General features: G+C 41.8%; 2 protein-coding genes across 3 annotated transcripts in view; one reads left to right on the forward strand and one right to left on the reverse strand.

Annotated features, from left to right (window-relative positions):
* Window positions 1-13905, forward strand: part of myef2 (myelin expression factor 2) — a 15559-nt gene extending 1654 nt beyond the window's left edge. Inside the window, exons 2-17 of one of the 2 annotated variants that reach the window (XM_036981073.1) lie at window positions 1-242; window positions 1056-1108; window positions 2072-2079; window positions 4552-4645; window positions 4956-5153; window positions 5485-5638; window positions 8230-8279; window positions 8630-8690; window positions 8897-8998; window positions 9358-9402; window positions 9510-9569; window positions 12159-12263; window positions 12630-12689; window positions 12889-13037; window positions 13313-13364; window positions 13524-13905. The exon at window positions 1-242 is cut by the window's left edge and continues 159 nt beyond it. In XM_036981073.1, the coding sequence (XP_036836968.1) occupies window positions 1-242; window positions 1056-1108; window positions 2072-2079; window positions 4552-4645; window positions 4956-5153; window positions 5485-5638; window positions 8230-8279; window positions 8630-8690; window positions 8897-8998; window positions 9358-9402; window positions 9510-9569; window positions 12159-12263; window positions 12630-12689; window positions 12889-13037; window positions 13313-13364; window positions 13524-13687 (1597 nt within the window). In that variant the 3' untranslated portion in view covers window positions 13688-13905. The remainder of the gene's footprint in view (window positions 243-1055; window positions 1109-2071; window positions 2080-4551; window positions 4646-4955; window positions 5154-5484; window positions 5639-8229; window positions 8280-8629; window positions 8691-8896; window positions 8999-9357; window positions 9403-9509; window positions 9570-12158; window positions 12264-12629; window positions 12690-12888; window positions 13038-13312; window positions 13365-13523) is intronic. The other variant, XM_036981074.1, reaches the window with a different exon arrangement.
* Window positions 13906-14465: 560 nt separating this feature from the next.
* The window catches only part of LOC110511230 (sodium/potassium/calcium exchanger 5), a 37040-nt gene continuing 29885 nt past the window's right edge, over window positions 14466-21620 (reverse strand). The window contains exons 8-9 of the mRNA XM_036981075.1: window positions 17783-17884; window positions 14466-16237 (exon numbers count right to left, since the gene is read on the reverse strand). Coding sequence (XP_036836970.1) covers window positions 15915-16237; window positions 17783-17884 — 425 coding nt within the window. The 3' untranslated portion in view covers window positions 14466-15914. The remainder of the gene's footprint in view (window positions 16238-17782; window positions 17885-21620) is intronic.

Consider the following 21620-nt stretch of genomic DNA (forward strand, 5'->3'; position numbering starts at 1 on the left):
AACCCTTGCAGATGACCCTAATGATGCCCCTGCAACCGCCCCAACCCAAAATACTAAGTCTGAGCTCAAAGAAAAGATGTCCGGAGGAGGCCGCAAAGGGAACCGCTTCCACCCCTACAAAGAGAAGCAGGTCACTGGAGACAAGAAGGGCGGAGGAGGGGGTCACAGGAACCGTGTGTTCATTAGCAATATCCCCTATGACACGAAGTGGCAGGCTATTAAAGATCTGATGAGAGAGAAAGGTAATCCATCCACACACAGGGCCATGTTTCTTCTCCCTATAGAGATGAGCCCTATTCTTTCCAGCTCAACAGGAGCTTTCTCAGTCCTCTTTGTGACCAGAACATAGACCTAGCCATATCTTCTCGTAGTTCCTTCTTTTGAGGCAACATGTTATTGTATTGCAGATATTATTAAGTCAGTAGAATAGACATTTCTGGATTTTTCATTTTTTACTCCTTGGTGGACACCAATTTAGCTTGGATTGAATTGAAATGTCTGTGCTTGTTAAAGTTGTTATGTAGTTAGCTACTATTGGTTTTATGATATTGACTTACAGCTCCAAAATGTAACCTCAGACAATTAGTAGTATTGACTACTTGATTCCGTTGAACCTGTGTTAAGGTGACAAATGATTGTTTTGTATGAATGAAACCATTGTCTTTCTGTGCACTGAACTATTGGGTCTTTAGCTCTTCACAAATACTTTTTTCAAGGTGAAAAGGACACCTTTTAAACTGTAGTGACTTCTTGCTATGTTGACAGGAACCGTGTTGACCAAACTGTTCTTCTATACTGAAGTGTGATCTGAATTCCCAGGTTGACAGTAGTTGACTGACTGTGTGTCTGTCTCAGTCGAGCCCAGGAAGGCATTGGAAGGGGTTGTGTGGTGACTATTGGTCTGGGCTCACTGTTGACCAATCATGGGGAAGCATCGTAACGGCATAACCAAGGCAACGGCCTGCCCTGGAGCGAGAGTGGTGGTTCAACAGTCGACTGGTGATTTTAAATGCCTTTTGTTCTCTTGGTATTTTTCCTTTGTATGTCTCATGAAGTTGGTGAGGTTACATACGTGGAGCTCTTTAAGGATGCTGAAGGAAAGTCAAGGGTAAGTGATGTGGACCAACTCACTGCACGAGGTTTTAAATGCCCTCCACTGCAGTATATCTTTATTTACCAAGTGTTCTGTAAGGCACTGATCCAAGGGGTTATCCATGTATGTCTATGGGATGATTTGTTGGTGGCTGTTAGCTAGAGCCTGTTATAGCCTAGTTGGCTGTAGAGTGATGGAGGATGTCTTCTTGTTGATTCTGGAACACTAACTTGAATTCATCTGAAACTTAGTACACCTTTGTTTTTAAGTTGTTGTAGTCTTCTCAATTGGTGTCAAAGTTTGGCAGTTGACCATTTCTCAAATGGATTTTGATGTCTTATTGATTGACATTTTACTTTTCGGTCTTCAAATTGTTACCTTTTTATTTGGATCAATGGCACAATTATCTCTTCATGAACAAACTAATTATTTCTAAAATATTGTAGATTTTGTATAAAGTAACTTTCTTCTTTCTCCAGCGGCTCACAGTAAAATCTCACCATCGTTTATTCATCTGTAATATTATGATGCAGCCAGGAATTTGCAAACAAGGTTGTGAATGTATTCAATTCAGCCATTTAATGTAATATGTAGTTTGAGAAACGGACTGTTTAGTATATACTCCTAAACAAACGTAGACACAGAACGGACATATTTGTAAGTATATCCTGAGTTCTTTTTATTCCACTGAAGACGGTAAGGGTACCATGTCTCTACTGGGAACAAAAAAAACAAGTCTATAGCAAACCAAGTCAATGTCTTTAAAATTCACTTAACTTTTTACCTTGGATACAAGCAAAACACACCCCCACATCAAGGCCTGTTAGCTGGCCATTCAAGATGGATAATGTAATCCACTGATAGCATGATGTCAAATGTGTAATAATGATGTTAACTGTTGTCAGTCTAATCACTGTCTTTGTTCATTCCCTCTGTTATGGATCTGTCTCTCTGGAACCCCTGGTGTTATCTGTACAGGGATGTGGGTAAGGAACCAAACTTTACCTGTCTAACTTTGCAACATGGTCTCAGTACATTTTGTATGATCCTGTACGTGAATCTGACACACTCCCTTTAATATGATGTTTTACATTTCGTATGGTATGTGTTCATTTCATATGAAATGTTAGTTACAATTTTCATATGTTATGAATTGCAGTTTATATTATGTTACGTATTGCAATTTGTACAATATGTTACAAATTTGCAATGTGTATATGTTACTAATTCCAATTTGTGGCCAATGCTAGCTAGGTGGCTAACATTAGCTAGGTTAAGGGTTAGGTTAACCTCTCTGGGATATGTAGGACGCTAGCCTCCCACCTGGCCAAAATCCAGTGAAAATGCAGTGCCAAATTCAAATAAATTACTATAAAAATGAAACTTCCATGAAATCACACATTCAATATACCAAGTTAAAGCTACACTTGTTGTGAATCTAGCCAACGTGTCAGATTTCAAAAATACTTTACGGCGAAAGCAAACGATGCTATTATCTGAGGATAGCACCCCAGTAAACAAAGACAGACAAGCATTTTTCAACCATCCAGGTGTGACACAAAACACAGAAATAATGATATAATTCATGCCTTACCTTTGACGAGCTTCTTCTGTTGGCACTCCAATATGTCCTATAAACATCACAAATGGTCCTTTTGTTCGATTAATTCCGTCGATATATATCCAAAATGTCCATTTATTTGGCACGTTTGATCCGGTTCCAACTCGCTCAATATGACTACAAAAGTTACCTGTAAGCTTTGTCCAAACATTTCAAACTACTTTTGTAATACAACTTTAGGTATTTTTTAACGTATAAAATTGAAGCCGGGATGATCTGTGTTCAATACCGGAGGAAAACAAAGTGTAGCTAGCTTTCAGGTCACGCGCCTCTAACAAAGAGTACACTTCCCTCATTCTGAACAGTGTTACTACTTCATTTCTCAAAGGAATACCTCAACCAATATCTACAGACTGACATCCGGTGGAAGCGATAGGAACTGCAAGAAGGTCCCTTAGAAATCTGGATTCCCAATGAAAACCCATTGAAAAGAGTGACCTCAAAAACAAAAGAAATCTGAATGATTTGTCCTCGGGGTTTCGCTTGCCAAATAAGTTCTGTTATAGTCACATACATGATTCTAACAGTTTTAGAAACTTCTGTGTTTTCTATCCAAATCTATAATAATATGCGTATCTTAGCTTCTGAGTGTGAGTGGCGGGCAGTTTAATTTGGGCATGCTTTTCATCCAAAATTCCGAATGCTGCCCCCTATCCTAGAGAAGTTAACGGGTTAGGTTTAGCTAAGTAGCTAAAAAGTAGTAAGTAGTTGCTAAAGTTGTCCTTGAGATTCGAACATGCAACCTTTGGGTTGCTAGACGTTATATATCCACCCCAACCAACCACCATTTAGTTTTTTGCCTTAAGTAAACTTCTGTTTCATGTAAAAAGTGTCAAGTCATACTAATTTCAGTGTCCTGGATTTACTTATATGTTAAGTCTAGTCTGAGACCAGGCGGACACGGGGTGCTTCTCAAATGACACCCTATTCCTAGGGCCCTATACAATCTGTAGGAATTATATTGCGTGACTCCGTTTTGCTTCTCCCCAAATTCCGTTTTCTCCGTTTTTGTTTGTCCAAGTTTCAGTTTATTCAGGTTTTTGCTCAATGCTTAAACCACCTCAGGAGGCCAATTTTGAGGCCTGGGGAAAACACTTCAATGTCAATTATTTTGGTATACACCGCACCTAGCAATTGGCTTTTATTTTGCTTTGTTTTTGTAGTGTATGTGATGGAAGTGTTTGTCAAACAGATACCCACTGGATTTATGCAAATAATTATAGTAGTGAACATTTAGTGTAGAAGGTTTTTGGGTGAGCCTTTCCATCTACCAGAAGAGTTTATTAGCATTGTCGCAAACGGCTACATGGGGAGCTGCACGCACAGGTGTGGGGAATTCTTGTTGCCTCTTCAGAAAGTTGCAGGAAATAAGAATCATTGACGCATTCTGTTAATGTCTTATGATAAACTTGGGCAAATTAATACTTTTAGCCTAGTCGTTAGAGCATTGGACTAGTAACCGGAAGGTTGCAAGTTCAAACCCCTGAGCTGACACGGTACAAATCTGTCGTTCTGCCCCTGAACAGGCTGTTAACCCACTGTTCCTAGGCCGTCATTTAAAATAAGAATTTGTTCTTAACTGACTTGCCTAGTTAAATAAAGGTAAAATAAATGTTAAAAAAGTTCAATACATTTTTGAATTTTATTGTCTGGATTCTGTGGTACCGTGTGTACCGTTCAGTACACTACTTTTGACCAGAGTCACATGGGGCGGCTAATAGGGTTCTGGTCAAAAGTAGTGTACTATAACATGGGGAATCGGGTCTATTTCAGACACACCTTAATTTCATGAGGCATTGTTATGCATGTCTTCATCCACTGACTGTCTGTCCTGCAGTGTTGTGGAGTTCAAAGATGAGGAGTTTGTGAAGAAGGCCATAGAAGTCATGAACAAATATGATCTGAATGGAAGACCCCTCAATATCATGGCGGTAAGGACCTGTTCTCACTCTAGGCACCACACGGTGATGAGAGATTAAACTTAGTGGTGTGCTAAATCTGCACTTTAATCCAGCCTGCTGGAAATGTGGTTACATTAACATGGTTTGTAACTGTAATCACTGAGAACCATGCCTAGTTAACGTCAAAGTTTAGAGTTGTATAATAGGTCAGAGGTCAAAGGATGGGGCCATAGGTGTTTAACCCCTTGTTTCCCTGCTCCAGAACCCTGATGTGGACGGCTAAAGCTCAGAGTTGAAGTAATAGGTCAAAGTTTAGGGGTTATCTGTTTCCCTCTTTCAGGATCCTGATGGTGAGCGTGCTCGGCGTGTGCTGCAGCGTACAGGGGGGATGTACCCTGGAGGGGGAGGCAGGGGGCAGGAGGGGGGACCGGGTGGTGTAGGTGTACCCCCTTCCATCGCTAACAACCCCAACGTCCCCCATGAAGTCATCAGCTCTCTACGGGTCGGACGCCTAGGGACTACTGTGTTCGTAGCCAACGTGAGGACAAGCATACACACTATACTCTCTGATGTCTGTCTCACTTCTCTGTGCCTTTGTCTCTGACCATCTCCCCTCACTAGATTTATATCTGCTGTATTGAAGTACCAAGTTAACCTACCAATATTCCGGTTTACCAATTGAAGACAACTTGAGCGGTGCACTCTAAATCTCAAGTCCAACTATGTCTTCCTAGAACTTGAAGTTCCATGTTAGTTTCACTGTTCTCTATGCTATTGCTAACTCGGTCTTCTCCTGTCTGTTTAGATGTGTTGTGTGGTAAGTTGTTTCTATGCTAACCCGGTCCCTCCCCTCTGCGGTCTCCTCCCAGCTGGACTTTAAGGTGGGCTGGAAGAAGCTGAAGGAGGTGTTTGGTATGGCAGGAACAGTGAAGAGGGCTGACGTGAAGGAGGATAAGGATGGGAAGAGCAGAGGGATGGGGACTGTTACCTTCGAACAGGCCCTGGAGGCTGTACAGGCTATCTGTATCCTTTATATACTACCACAGAACACACCCACCTTCCAACAGGCTGCAGATTACATCTGTATCTTTATATATTATATACTACCACAGAACACACCCACCTTCCAACAGGCTGCAGATTCTATCTGCATCTTTATATATTATATACTACCACAGAACACACCCACCTTCCAACAGGCTGCAGATTACATCTGTATCTTTATATATTATATACTACCACAAACCACACCCACCTTCCAACAGGCTGCAGATTACATCTGTATCTTTATATATTATATACTACCACAGAACACACCCACCTTCCAACAGGCTGCAGATTACATCTGTATCTTTATATATTATATACTACCACAGAACACACCCACCTTCCAACAGGCTGCAGATTACATCTGTATCTTTATATATTATATACTACCACAGAACACACACACCCTCCAACAGGCTGCAGATTCCATCTGTATCTTTATATATTATATACTACCACAGAACACACCCACCTTCCAACAGGCTGCAGATTCTATCTGTATCTTTATATATTATATACTACCACAGAACACACCCACCTTCCAACAGGCTGCAGATTACATCTGTATCTTTATATATTATATACTACCACAGAACACACCCACCTTCCAACAGGCTGCAGATTACATCTGTATCTTTATATATTATATACTACCACAGAACACACCCACCTTCCAACAGGCTGCAGATTACATCTGTATCTTTATATATTATATACTACCACAGAACACACCCACCTTCCAACAGGCTGCAGATTACATCTATATCTTTATATATTATATACTACCACAGAACACACCCACCTTCCAACAGGCTGCAGATTACATCTGTATCTTTATATATTATATACTACCACAGAACACACCCACCTTCCAACAGGCTGCAGATTACATCTGTATCTTTATATATTATATACTACCACAGAACACACCCACCTTCCAACAGGCTGCAGATTACATCTGTATCTTTATATACTACCACAGAACACACACACCCTCCAACAGGCTGCAGATTACATCTGTATCTTTATATATTATATACTACCACAGAACACACCCACCTTCCAACAGGCTGCAGATTACATCTGTATCTTTATATATTATATACTACCACAGAACACACACACCCTCCAACAGGCTGCAGATTACATCTGTATCTTTATATATTATATACTACCACAGAACACACCCACCTTCCAACAGGCTGCAGATTACATCTGTATCTTTATATATTATATACTACCACAGAACACACCCACCTTCCAACAGGCTGCAGATTACATCTGTATCTTTATATATTATATACTACCACAGAACACACCCACCTTCCAACAGGCTGCAGATTACATCTGTATCTTTATATATTATATACTACCACAGAACACACACACCCTCCAACAGGCTGCAGATTACATCTGTATCTTTATATATTATATACTACCACAAAACACACCCACCTTCCAACAGGCTGCAGATTACATCTGTATCTTTATATATTATATACTACCACAGAACACACCCACCTTCCAACAGGCTGCAGATTACATCTGTATCTTTATATATTATATACTACCACAGAACACACCCACCTTCCAACAGGCTGCAGATTACATCTGTATCTTTATATATTATATACTACCACAGAACACACCCACCTTCCAACAGGCTGCAGATTACATCTGTATCTTTATATATTATATACTACCACAGAACACACACACCTTCCAACAGGCTGCAGATTACATCTGTATCTTTATATATTATATACTACCACAGAACACACCCACCTTCCAACAGGCTGCAGATTACATCTGTATCTTTATATATTATATACTACCACAGAACACACCCACCCTCCAACAGGCTGCAGATTACATCTGTATCTTTATATATTATATACTACCACAAACCACACACACCCTCCAACAGGCTGCAGATTACATCTGTATCTTTATATATTATATACTACCACAGAACACACCCACCTTCCAACAGGCTGCAGATTACATCTGTATCTTTATATATTATATACTACCACAGAACACACCCACCTTCCAACAGGCTGCAGATTACATCTGTATCTTTATATATTATATACTACCACAGAACACACCCACCTTCCAACAGGCTGCAGATTACATCTGTATCTTTATATATTATATACTACCACAGAACACACCCACCTTCCAACAGGCTGCAGATTACATCTGTATCTTTATATATTATATACTACCACAGAACACACCCACCTTCCAACAGGCTGCAGATTACATCTGTATCTTTATATATTATATACTACCACAGAACACACCCACCTTCCAACAGGCTGCAGATTCCATCTGTATCTTTATATATTATATACTACCACAGAACACACACACCCTCCAACAGGCTGCAGATTACATCTGTATCTTTATATATTATATACTACCACAGAACACACCCACCTTCCAACAGGCTGCAGATTACATCTGTATCTTTATATATTCTATACTATGTTTCACTGTTAGTTTAGGAAGCATGTGACAATTGTATTTTTACTGTTGGCATTCTTAACTCTGTTCTCTAGCCATGTTCAACGGCCAAATGCTGTTTGACAGACAGATGCATGTTAAGATGGTACGTGTGCTTTGTTATTTGCATGTTTCTGATTTCTAAACACTGTACACAGTTAATGTGTGTGGAAGGTCATAGAGGTCATTGGGGTGGCAGGTAGCCTAGTGGTTCGAGCGTTGGACTTCTAACCGAAAGGTTGCAAGATCAAATCCTCAAACTGACACGGTAAAAATCTGTCATTCTGCCCCTGAACAAGGCAGTTAACCCACTGTTCCCCAGTAGGCCGTCATTGAAAATAAGAATGAGTTCTTACCTGACTTGCCTAGTTAAATAAAATAGAGGCTGTTACATGTTGGTGTGGTAATATGTTGTGTGAGAACCACCCCTTGATATGTTGTTTCTGTGTGTTTCAGGACGACAAGTCTATGCCAGCTGATGATTTCCACCCGGTGGAGAAAGCTCCTCAGTTACCACGTAAGTACACATCCTGTCCCTTTCTGACTATCTCTAGAAAACACCTACATGTTAGAATGACTTCAGCATTATCTCTATCAGAAATGGGTCGTGTTGTCAGCTAGTTGGCTCAGTGTTCTGTTCTCCAGTGAACCAAGGCATTACATAAGGGATGTTATGTTTGTGTGGTCAAACAAACTCCAACTCTCTGTGTCCTCTGTGTGTAGGGGGTCTGGGAGGGATTGGGATGGGCCTGGGACCAGGAGGACAACCTATCAATGCCAACCGGCTGAGTGGTGGAGGAGGAATGGGCAACATGGGCCCTGCAGGTCAGTACTGACCCCTAACCTCGCCATAGTACTCCAGCAAACACACTGTTAATATTTAAACCACACACACAGACTGCAGGTCAATGGAGGAGCCAGTCGGTTCATACATACGATAATTATCGGTTGTGAAGAGTAGCTGTATGTTTTAAACCCTCTGTCTGTTGTTCCTGTACCTTCTCCAAGCACTTACATCACATACTGACGCCCCCCTTTCGACCACTGACGCCCCCCTTTCGACCAATGACGCCCGCACCCCCGACCACTGAAATGGGTGGAAAGTTGTCTAGAGGTCATGTAGAATAAGCTTTAGTACAAAACAAATCCATGTGAGATGTGAAGTGTGTGATTCTGTCTGTCAGGGATGGAGGGAGGACCTGGGTATGGAGGGATGAGCAGACTAGGAGGTAAGGTCCTAGATAATAGATCTCTACTGATTCACTTTGTTACATGACTGGACAACACATGGGTTGTTGTGACTATCCATTAATATAATACTGTGTGTTTCCTGGAGGGTTCGGTGGCATGGACAGCATGGGGGGATTCGGAGCCAGAGACATGGGACGGATGGGAGGTAAGGGGACACACATCTCGGGCTGGGAATTGCCAGGGACCTTACGATGCGATATTATACCGATACTTAGGTGCCAATACTATCTTATGTAGATATCACAATTCTATATACAGTGGAGCAAAAAAGTATTTAGTCAGCCACCAATTGTGCAAGTTCTCCCACGTAAAAAGATGAGGCCTGTAATTTTCATCATAGGTACACTTCAACTATGACAGACAAAATGAGAAAAAATCCAGAAAATCACATTGTAGGATTTTTAATGAATTTATTTGCAAATTATGGTGGAAAATAAGTATTTGGTCACCTACAAACAAGCAAGATTTCTGGCTCTCACAGACTGTAACTTCTTCTTTAAGAAGAAGTCCTCCACTTGTTACCTGTAACCTCTTGGTGTTAGGGGGCAGTATTTTCATTTTTGGGGAACATTTTTTCCTGTTTTAAACGGGATATTTTGTCAGGAAAAGATGCTAGAATATGCATATAATTGACAGCTTTGGATAGAAAACACTCTAACGTTTCCAAAACTGTAAAGATATTGTCTGTGAGTATAACAGAACTGATGTTGCAGGCGAAATCCTGGGAAAAATCCAATCCGGAAGTGCCCCAGGTTTTGAAAGCGCTGCGTTCCAATGACTCACTATTCAGCTGTGAATGTACCATCAACGAGCTTACGCTTTCTACGTATTCCCCAAGGTGTCTACAGCATTGTGACGTAGTTTTACGATTTCTGTTGAAGAATAGCCATAGGTGGCCACATTGCGTAAGTGGTCACATGGTGGCGCCGAGAGAGATTCTCGCGTAAAATACAGAGGTAGCCATTATTCCAATCGGTCCTAGTGAAAAACGAATTGTCCCGAAGGATATATTATCGAATAGATATTAGAAAAACACCTTGAGAGTCGATTCTAAACAACGTTTGCTATGTTTCTGTCGATTATTATGGAGCTAATTTGGAATATTTTTCGGCGTTGTGGTGACCGTAATTTCTTGGCAATTTCTCAGCCAAACGTGAAGAACAAACGGAGCTATTTCGCCTACAAAAATAATCTTTTGGGAAAAAATGAACTTTCGCTATCTACCTGGGAGTCTCGTGAGTGAAAACATCTGAAGTTCATCAAAGGTAAACTATTTAATTTGATTGCTTTTCTGATTTCCGTGACAAGGTTGCCTGCTGCTAGCAAGGCATAATGCTATGATAAACTTACACATGCTTGTCTAGAGATGACAGTGTGATTAACAAAAGGCTAAGCTGTGTTCCAATATATTTCACCAACCTGCACCAGGCTGGGAAGACTGAATCTGCAGTAGAATAAATCAACTGTGGGAGCAATTATTAGGAAATGGAAGACATACAAGACCACTGATAATCTCCCTCGATCTGGGGCTCCACGCAAGATTTCACCCCGTGGGGTCAAAATGATCACAAGAACGGTGAGCAAAAATCCCAGAACCACATGGGGGGGACCTAGTGAATGACCTGCAGAGAGCTGGGACCAAAGTAACAAAGCCTACCATCAGTAACACTACGCTGCCAGGGACTCAAATCCTGCAGTGCCAGACGTGTCCCCCTGCTTAAGCCAGTACATGTCCAGGCCCGTCTGAAGTTTGCTAAAGAGCATTTGGATGATCCAGAAGAAGATTGGGAGAATGTCATATGGTCAGATGAAACACAACTCGTTGTGTTTGGAGGACAAAGAATGCTGAGTTGCATCCAAAGAACACCATACCTACTGTGAAGCATGGGGGTGGAAACATGCTTTGGGGCTGTTTTCTGCAAAGGGACCAGGACGACTGATCCGTCTAAAGGAAAGAATGAATGGGGCCATGTATCGTGAGATTTTGAGTGAAAACCTCCTTCCATCAGCAAGGGCATTGAAGATGAAATGTGGCTGGGCAACACTGCCCGGGCAACGAAGGAGTGGCTTCGTAAGAAGCATTTCAAGGTCCTGGAGTGGCCTAGCCAGTCTCCAGATCTCAACCCCATAGAAAACCTTTGGAGGGAGTTGAAAGTCCGTGTTGCCCAGCAACAGCCCCAAAACATCACTGCTCTAGAGGAGATCTGCATGGAGGAATGGGCCAAAATACCAGCAACAGTGTGTGAAATTGCCGACAAAGGGTATATAACAAAGTATTGAGAAACTTTTGTTTTTGACCAAATACTTATTTTCCACCATAATTTGCAAATAAATTCATTAAAAATCCTACAATGTGATTTTCTGGATTTTTTTTTCTCATTTTGTCTGTCATAGTTGAAGTGTACCTATGATGAAAATTACAGGCCTCATCTTTTTAAGTGGGAGAACTTGCACAATTGGTGTCTGACAATACTTTTTTGCCCCACTGTATGCATTGTGATTCGATACTGGGATTTGATGTTACAAAACATATTGCTCATTATCAATATAATATCATCCAAAATAATATTGCTATGTAACTATAGGACCCCCCCCCCCACCCATCACCACTAAGGACAAAATAATTGTCTCTAACTGTTTAAATGCTCCTGAAGTTTAATGTGAACTTTCCACTGAGTATATTTCTGACTGTGCCATCGTCCTCTCTCTCTCTCCTTCACTTCCCCCTCTCCAGACATGTCCTACCGCTCAGGTGGGATGGGTGGAGGGATGGACAGAGACTTTGGTCGCAGTGACATGTCCATGAGCAGAGGCTTCGGAGACTCCTTTGGAGGAATGGGTGAGTAGTTTACACCCTCCCTCACTTTCTCTCTCACTCTTTCTCTCACACACACCTGCCACTGTCAGTCATCATAGGTATATCCATTCCATAGTCCTCATATATCCATCCACTAACAGCATGGTCTGTGGTGGGCATTATACTGGGCATGTAGCAGCTTGGAACTGGAACCTGCAGGTAGACTGTACTAAGAGCTGAATCACAACTCCTGTATGGATAACACCACACTGGTCAAGTTAGCATTCAGCCCTGTGGCTCCAACATGTTACTGACAGATGTTTGTGTGCTGTAACTTGTTTGTGTTGTGATGTGCTGATAGGTTGTGGTAACGTGTGTGTGTGTGATGCCGTGCGTTCTCTTCATCAGGAGGAGGTTATGGAGGAGACATGAGCAGTTTTGGCATGGGGCCCATTGGGGGAGGATTAGGTACACCGAACATTACATTAACATCTCTCACTGTCTGTTAGCACACCCATTTCATACTGCCAATGTTTCACTGTGCTTGACCTTGATTTGATGTGTGGGAGTGCTGGGCTGGAACTAAAGCCTGCACAACCCCTGAATACCATTACGGTAGGGATTCTGATCTGCGGTGCTCACTCATATTCCCTGTGTCCTCTACTAGGTGGCTTGGGCAGCCGGTCCATGGAGCGGATGGGCTCTGGCTATGACCGTATGGGGGGGGGCATGGCCATGAGCCGAGGGTTCGGGGGCTACGGAGGAGGAGCCATGTCTGACAGAGCCAAGGGAGGATGTCAGATTTTTGTCAGAAATGTATGTTTTATAAATAAATACTGTATAAATGTGCATTATGACGTGATGTGCATACACCCCTTTTTAAGCACATTAAAGCACCTAACACATGTTTAATAAGGCTGATCAAATCCACTATATGTACTGCTGGGTATTTACATCAAGGACACAAATTAAGTAGCGTGAATTGGAAGCACTTGTAGACAGAGTAGGCGTCATCTAGCTCTGTGAAAATGCCCCCTAAAGTAGTTAGAATTGTATGCCCCTGTGTTCTAATGTCCTGTGTTGTGTTGTAGCTGTCCTATGACCTGACCTGGCAGAAACTGAAGGAGAAGTTCAGTGTCTGTGGTAAGCCTCTTCAATCAGTCTACTGTACTCAGTAACCTGCAGATGGATTGAATGTAGCTTTGATCTGCAGTAATGAAATGGCTTTAGCAGTGTCAGTGCTTAAACACTGTCTACTGCTCTTTCTTCTCTCTCATCACCCCTTTCTTACTCCCTCTCCAGGCCAGGTGATGTTTGCAGAGATTAAGATGGAGGGAGGAAAGTCTAAGGGCTGTGGTACGGTCAGGTTTGACTCCCCAGAGAGCGCTAACCAGGCCTGCAGGATGATGAACGGAACCAAGATCAGCGGTCGCGAGGTTGACGTCCGCATCGACCGCAACGCCTAGAGTCACACACATACACGGTTACGACAACTGCGCGTTCCATCTCCAACTGCTTTTGTTTTGTTTTAAAAACACATTTTCCACGTATCCGCGTTTCCATGACTATTGGATGTGTATGAGGTCTGTTTTTCTTTTAATCTTCCGTAGTTTTTTTCTGGTAAGCCCTTTTCTTTTTGTGGGTCATACGTTTATTTGAATGAATAAACATTTTAATTTTTCAACTTTGTTGTAAATGTTACTGTGGGATCAAAGGCTACTGGCTAGTTCATAGAAGGCCTGTGTGGGTGTGTTTAATTGAATACAAAGGTTAATTCGAGGTAAAACCCCATAAATAAAATGTCCTCTGGAGCCAAAATATCACCAACTAAAGACCTTTTCTACACCGGAGGGAACCAGATCACAATGCTGTAGGACAATCATGTAGTGAAGTTCACTGATATGACTCACGTTGACAAAATGTGTGAAACTAGTGTCCATAAATGTTTAGTTTGCTCGTATCATAGTATTGTAATGTAATAGGATCTTTGGTTACTATACACTGGGAGTCTTAAACCAGCTCTGCTAGCTGGAACTGGGCACCAACTGAAATTGTGTTCATAACAAGTGGACAACTGAATGGATACTTTGCCTTCATCTTTATCTTAAACAGTTTCAGGCGCCGTCTCTGTCCTGACAGTCAAGACCAGTGGAAACTTTTGGGTTTCTTCTCATTACGAGCGTGTCCTCACTCTCCTTACTGTTGAGCAACACAGGCAGCTTGTAAACGCTTATCTGTTCTGCCTGGACAATAGCCCCTTCCCTCCCTCATTCACCTTCCTCATTCACCAGCATTGAGTAATGACAGGTTATCCATTATATTGACCAGACTAGTGACTGCTTTAACAATGAAATATGTCTTTAAAAATGGAATGCAGTTGGGAGGAGGCAAGCTCAGGTGGGAACATTCTAGCCATTGAGAGGGCAGAAACACTTGTGAACAGGCACAACTCTTATATAAAGTTGCTGGGAAGTCATGTGTCCTTATATCAGTACACTCATAACCTAAGCATTGTGAAATTACTATTTGATCAAATTAACCTCATGTAGCAAGAAGACCATTCCATTTTTCTGTTGACCAAATATCACAAACCTCCATACAGAAACTTGGCTTGTGTGAAAAAACCTGCTGGTGACAGATTTTTGGCCCAGTTATCCCTCTCGCTTTGCCTCTTCCTCTCTGGTAATGACCAGATAAGGTCAGAGGAGTCCAATAGAATATTACAAAGCAGCTTTATTTCCCTGAGTTAGAGGTCAAGAGGTGAAAGGCAGTGTTGCTGGGTCATTCTCACAGGTAGTATGGAGTCTGCGTGGGGCTGCATCTCAAATCACACCCTGCACCCGTCAAACTCAACTCTGGACATTGAAGCCAGTTCCACTGCATTTGATCTAAACAGGAAATGATTTTGGCATGGCTGTAGTTAATCAGGTAGAACAGAAAAGCAGCAGGCTCCAGACCTCATAGGGTCAGAGTTGAGTACCCCTACCCTACATTTATTTACACTTCTGTTGGCCAGAGACCTACGTTGGGGAAAGGTGTCATTTGAGATGTAGCCTTAATCTTGTATCCTGGTCTTGGCACCCAGTCCTGGGCCTGTATTCATAAAGTGTGTCAGTAGGAGTGTTGTTTAGATCAGCGGTATTCAAACTTTTTCAGTGGGGACCACATTTTTTTCACCATTTCTCGCGACTCCACCAATACATCAGCAAATAACCTTCCGTTCATTGTATTTTCATCTATTATCGAAAAAAAAAAAACAATAAATAAATTTACTCAATACAATTTTATTTTTCTCATACAATAATTTGTACTGTTATTTTTTGTTAAAAAAAAAAAGTATTTGAATTTGGTGATCCAACACTCCCAATCTGTCCACAAACCCAACTGCTAGTGGGGTTGTGACCCGACTTCGAATTCCACTGATTTAGATCATAATGAATAAGAGGACCTGGACAGGGTGGACCTGATCCTATATCAGTACTCTGTGAATATGTGCCCTGTATCTGGGTTCTGTATAAATGGTCTGAGTGTCTAAGAGGTTGGTTCTGGGTGGTCTGGTTCTGGGGAGGGCTGCAGTGTGGACTCCATCGCTGCCACTCAGCCACTACACAGTCTGATGAGTGCGGCCTGCAGCAGCGCTGTGTGTGTGCTACCGTGTGTGTTGTTGTACATCTCTGTGTGTTTATCAGTGTATCAGTCGCCGCACAGTCTGACAGGGTTGTTCCCTATGATGCCCAGTTCGTAGAGGATGGCCAGAGTGGCAAAAACAGAATAGCAGAACAGAGAGACGATCCCCAGCTTCCAGTCCAGCTTCCAGCCGTTTATATGGACCGCCACGAAGAGAAAGACGATGGAGAGGAGGAGGGTGGCGGAGATGAAAACCAGACCGGTGCTGTTGACCTCCACAGGGTTGACCGTGTCCACAAACACTGTCTTAATGAACCAAGGAAGACCCAGACACAGCATGTCAAAAACATTAGAACCCACGATGTTGGACATGGCCATATCGGCTTTACCTGGAACAGAGCAGGAGAGAGGGGTGGAGAGGAGGAGAGGGGGGAGGAGGAGCGAGAGGGGAGAGAGAGGAGGAGGAGAGAGGGGAGGAGAGAGGATGAGAGAGGAGGAGCGAGGGGAGGTGCGGGGGGAAGAGAGAGAGGGGAGGAGATGGAGCGAGGGGCGAAGAGAGAGGAGAGAGATGACATATTACACTATGTTGTACATGTCTGTTTTACCTTCACTACATGACCAAAAGTATGTGGACACCTGCTTGTCAGGCATTAATATGGAGTTGGTCCCCCCTTTGCTGCTACAACAGCCTCCACTCTTCTGGGAAGGCTTTCCACTAGATGTTGGAACATTGCTGCAGGGACTTGCTTCCATTCAACAACAAGCATTTATGAGGTTGGACACTGATGTTGAGCAATTAGGCTTGGCTCGCAGTCGGCATTCCAATTCATCCCAAAGGTGTTCTATTGGGTTGAGGTCAGGGCTCTGTGCAGGCCAGTCAGGTTCTTCCACACTGATCTTGACCAACCATTTCTGTATGGACCTTTGTGCATGGGCCATTGTCACGATGAAACAGGAAAGTGCCTTCCACAACCTGTTGCCTCAAAGTTGGAAGCACAGAATCGTCTAGAATGTCATTGTATGCTGTAGCGTTACGATTTCCTTTCACTGGAACTAAGGGGCCCGAACCATGAAAAACAGCCCAGACCATTATTCTTCCTCCACCAAACTTTACAGTTGACACTTTGCATTCTGGCAGGTAGCGTTCTCCTGGCATCCGCCAAACAAAGATTTGTCCGTCGGACTGCTATCTGATGAAGCGTAATTCATCACTCCAGAGAACTCGTTTCCACTGCTCCAGAGTCCAATTGTGACGAGCTTTACACCACTCCAGCCGACGCTTGGCATTACGCATGGTGATCTTAGGCTTGTGTGCAGCTGCTCGGCCATGGAAACCCATTTCATGAAGCTCCGGACGAACAGTTATTGTGCTGACGTTGCTTCCAGAGGCAGTTTGGAACTAGGTAGTGAGTGTTGTAACTGAGGACAGACAATTTTTACTAGGTGCTTCAGCACTCGGCGGTCCAGTTCTGTGAGCTCATGTGGCCCACCACATCGTGGCTGAGCCGTTGTTGCTCATAGACATTCCACTTCACAATAATAGCACTTACAGTTGACCAGGGCAGCTCTAACAGGGCAGAAATTTGACTAACTGACTTGTTGCCATGTTGAAAGTCATTGAGCTCTTTAATAGGGGCCATTTACTGCCAATGTTTGTCTATGGAGATTACATGGCGGTGTGCTCGATTTTATACACCTGTCAGTAACGGGGTGTCCACATACTTTTGTGTATATAGTGTAAGAGAGAGATTGGACTTAAGTATGACTTGAACGATTATGATAAGGGGGACATCTAGTGGAATAATTAGCAGCTGTGGGCTCCATTTCGCCCTGAAGTAATATGTCTCTATGTATCTACTGACCTAGAAAAGAGATGTATCTCAGGGGGACTAAAGGTCAGAAAGGATCAGAAATGAAGCTACAGTAGTAATTACCTTCTCTGGCAACCATGACACTAGCCACTGTGTCTGGTATACTGGTCCCTGCAGCTAACAGAGTCAGGCCCATCACTGTGTCTGGGATACCCAGAGTCTCTCCTGTTACACACAACACAGAAAACATACAGTCAGATACACAGGACATAAAGTCAGGCCCATCACTGTGTCTTGGATACCCAGAGTCTCTCCTGTTACATCTCAGACATACCACAGGGTCAGATAGAACACAACACAGGGTCAGATACAAAACAACACTGGGTCAGATAGAACACAACACTGGGTCAGATAGAACACAACACTGGGTCAGATAGAACACAACACTGGGTCAGATACAACACAACACAGGGTCAGATAGAACACAACACAGGGTCAGATAGAACACAACAAAGGGTCAGATAGAACACAACACAGGATACAGGTAGATAAAACACACAGGATACAGGTATATAAAACACACAGGATAGAGGTAGATAAAACACACAGGATACAGGTATATAAAACACACAGGATGCAGGTAGAGATAACACACACAAGATACAGGTAGATAAAACACACAGGATACAGGTATATAAAACACACAGGATACAGGTAGATAAAACACACAGGATACAGGTAGATAAAACACACAGGATACAGGTATATAAAACACAGGATACAGGTAGATAAAACACACAGGATACGGGTAGATAAAACACAGGAAACACAATAAGAAAGGCTTCAGGTAGACATAACACACAGGATACAGGTAGATAAAACACACAGGATACAGGTATATAAAACACACAGGATAGAGGTAGATAAAACACACAGGATACAGGTATATAAAACACACAGGATGCAGGTATATAAAACACACAGGATACAGGTAGATAAAACACACAGGATACAGGTATATAAAACACACAGGATACAGGTAGATAAAACACACAGGATACAGGTAGATAAAACACACAGGATACAGGTATATAAAACACACAGGATACAGGTAGATAAAACACACAGGATACGGGTAGATAAAACACAGGAAACACAATAAGAAAGGCTTCAGGTAGACATAACACACAGGATACAGGTAGATAAAACACACAGGATACAGGTAGATAAAACACACAGGATACAGGTAGATAAAACACACAGGATACAGGTATATAAAACACACAGGATACAGGTATATAAAACACAGGATACAGGTATATAAAACACAGGATACAGGTAGATAAAACACACAGGATACAGGTAGATAAAACACAGGATACAGGTATATAAAACACACAGGATACAGGTAGATAAAACACAGGATACAGGTATATAAAACACAGGATACAGGTAGATAAAACACACAGGATACAGGTAGATAAAACACAGGATACAGGTATATAAAACACACAGGATACAGGTAGATAAAACACACAGGATACAGGTAGATAAAACACACAGGATACAGCTAGATAAAACACACAGGACACAGGTAGATAAAACACACAGGATATAGGTAGATAAAACACAGGAAACACAATAAGAAAGGCTTCAGGTAGACATAACACACAGGATACAGGTATATATAACACAGGATACAGGTAGATAAAACACAGGAAACACAATAAGAAAGGCTTCAGGTAGACATAACACACAGGATACAGGTATATATAACACAGGATACAGGTAGATAAAACACACAGGACACAGGTATATATAACACAGGATACAGGTATATATAACACACAGGATACAGGTAGAGAAAACACAGGAAACACAATAAGAAAGGCTTCAGGTAGACATAACACACAGGATACAGGTATATATAACACAGGATACAGGTAGATAAAACACAGGAAACACAATAAGAAAGGCTTCAGGTAGACATAACACACAGGATACAGGTAGATAAAACACACAGGATACAGGTAGATAAAACACAGGAAACACAATAAGAAAGGCTTCAGGTAGACATAACACACAGGATACAGGTAGATAAAACACACAGGATACAGGTAGATAAAACACAGGATACAGGTATATAAAACACACAGGATACAGGTAGATAAAACACACAGGATACAGGTATATAAAACACACAGGATACAGGTATATAAAACACACAGGATACAGGTAGATAAAACACACAGGATACAGGTATATAAAACACACAGGATACAGGTAGATAAAACACACAGGATACAGGTAGATAAAACACACAGGATACAGGTAGATAAAACACAGGAAACACAATAAGAAAGGCTTCAGGTATATATAACACACAGGATACAGGTAGATAAAACACACAGGATACAGGTAGATAAAACACACAGGATACAGGTAGATAAAACACAGGATACATGTATATAAAACACACAGGATGCAGGTAGATAAAACACAGGAAACACAATAAGAAAGGCTTCAGGTAGACATAACACACAGGATACAGGTAGATAAAACACACAGGATACAGGTAGAGAAAACACAGGAAACACAATAAGAAAGGCTTCAGGTAGACATAACACACAGGATACAGGTATATATAACACAGGATACAGGTAGATAAAACACAGGAAACACAATAAGAAAGGCTTCAGGTAGACATAACACACAGGATACAGGTATATATAACACAGGATACAGGTAGATAAAACACAGGAAACACAATAAGAAAGGCTTCAGGTAGACATAACACACAGGATACAGGTAGATAAAACACACAGGATACAGGTAGATAAAACACAGGAAACACAATAAGAAAGGCTTCAGGTAGACATAACACACAGGATACAGGTAGATAAAACACACAGGATACAGGTAGATAAAACACAGGATACAGGTATATAAAACACACAGGATACAGGTAGATAAAACACACAGGATACAGGTATATAAAACACACAGGATACAGGTAGATAAAACACACAGGATACAGGTAGATAAAACACAGGAAACACAAGAAGAAAGGCTTCAGGTAGACATAACACACAGGATACAGGTAGATAAAACACACAGGATACAGGTAGATAAAACACACAGGATACAGGTATATAAAACACACAGGATACAGGTAGATAAAACACACAGGATACAGGTATATAAAACACACAGGATACAGGTAGATAAAACACACAGGTTTCAGGTAGACATAACACACAGGATGCAGGTAGATAAAACACACAGGATACAGGTAGACATAACACACAGGATACAGGTAGATAAAACACACAGGATACAGGTAGATAAAACACAGGAAACACAATAAGAAAGGCTTCAGGTAGACATAACACACAGGATACAGGTAGATAAAACACACAGGATACAGGTAGATAAAACACAGGATACAGGTATATAAAACACACAGGATACAGGTAGATAAAACACACAGGATACAGGTATATAAAACACACAGGATACAGGTATATAAAACACACAGGATACAGGTAGATAAAACACACAGGATACAGGTATATAAAACACAGGATACAGGTAGATAAAACACACAGGATACGGGTAGATAAAACACAGGAAACACAATAAGAAAGGCTTCAGGTAGACATAACACACAGGATACAGGTAGATAAAACACACAGGATACAGGTATATAAAACACACAGGATAGAGGTAGATAAAACACACAGGATACAGGTATATAAAACACACAGGATGCAGGTATATAAAACACACAGGATACAGGTAGATAAAACACACAGGATACAGGTATATAAAACACACAGGATACAGGTAGATAAAACACACAGGATACAGGTAGATAAAACACACAGGATACAGGTATATAAAACACACAGGATACAGGTAGATAAAACACACAGGATACGGGTAGATAAAACACAGGAAA

Source organism: Oncorhynchus mykiss, chromosome 6 (genome assembly GCF_013265735.2).
Source record: "Oncorhynchus mykiss isolate Arlee chromosome 6, USDA_OmykA_1.1, whole genome shotgun sequence".
NCBI lineage: Eukaryota > Metazoa > Chordata > Actinopteri > Salmoniformes > Salmonidae > Oncorhynchus > Oncorhynchus mykiss.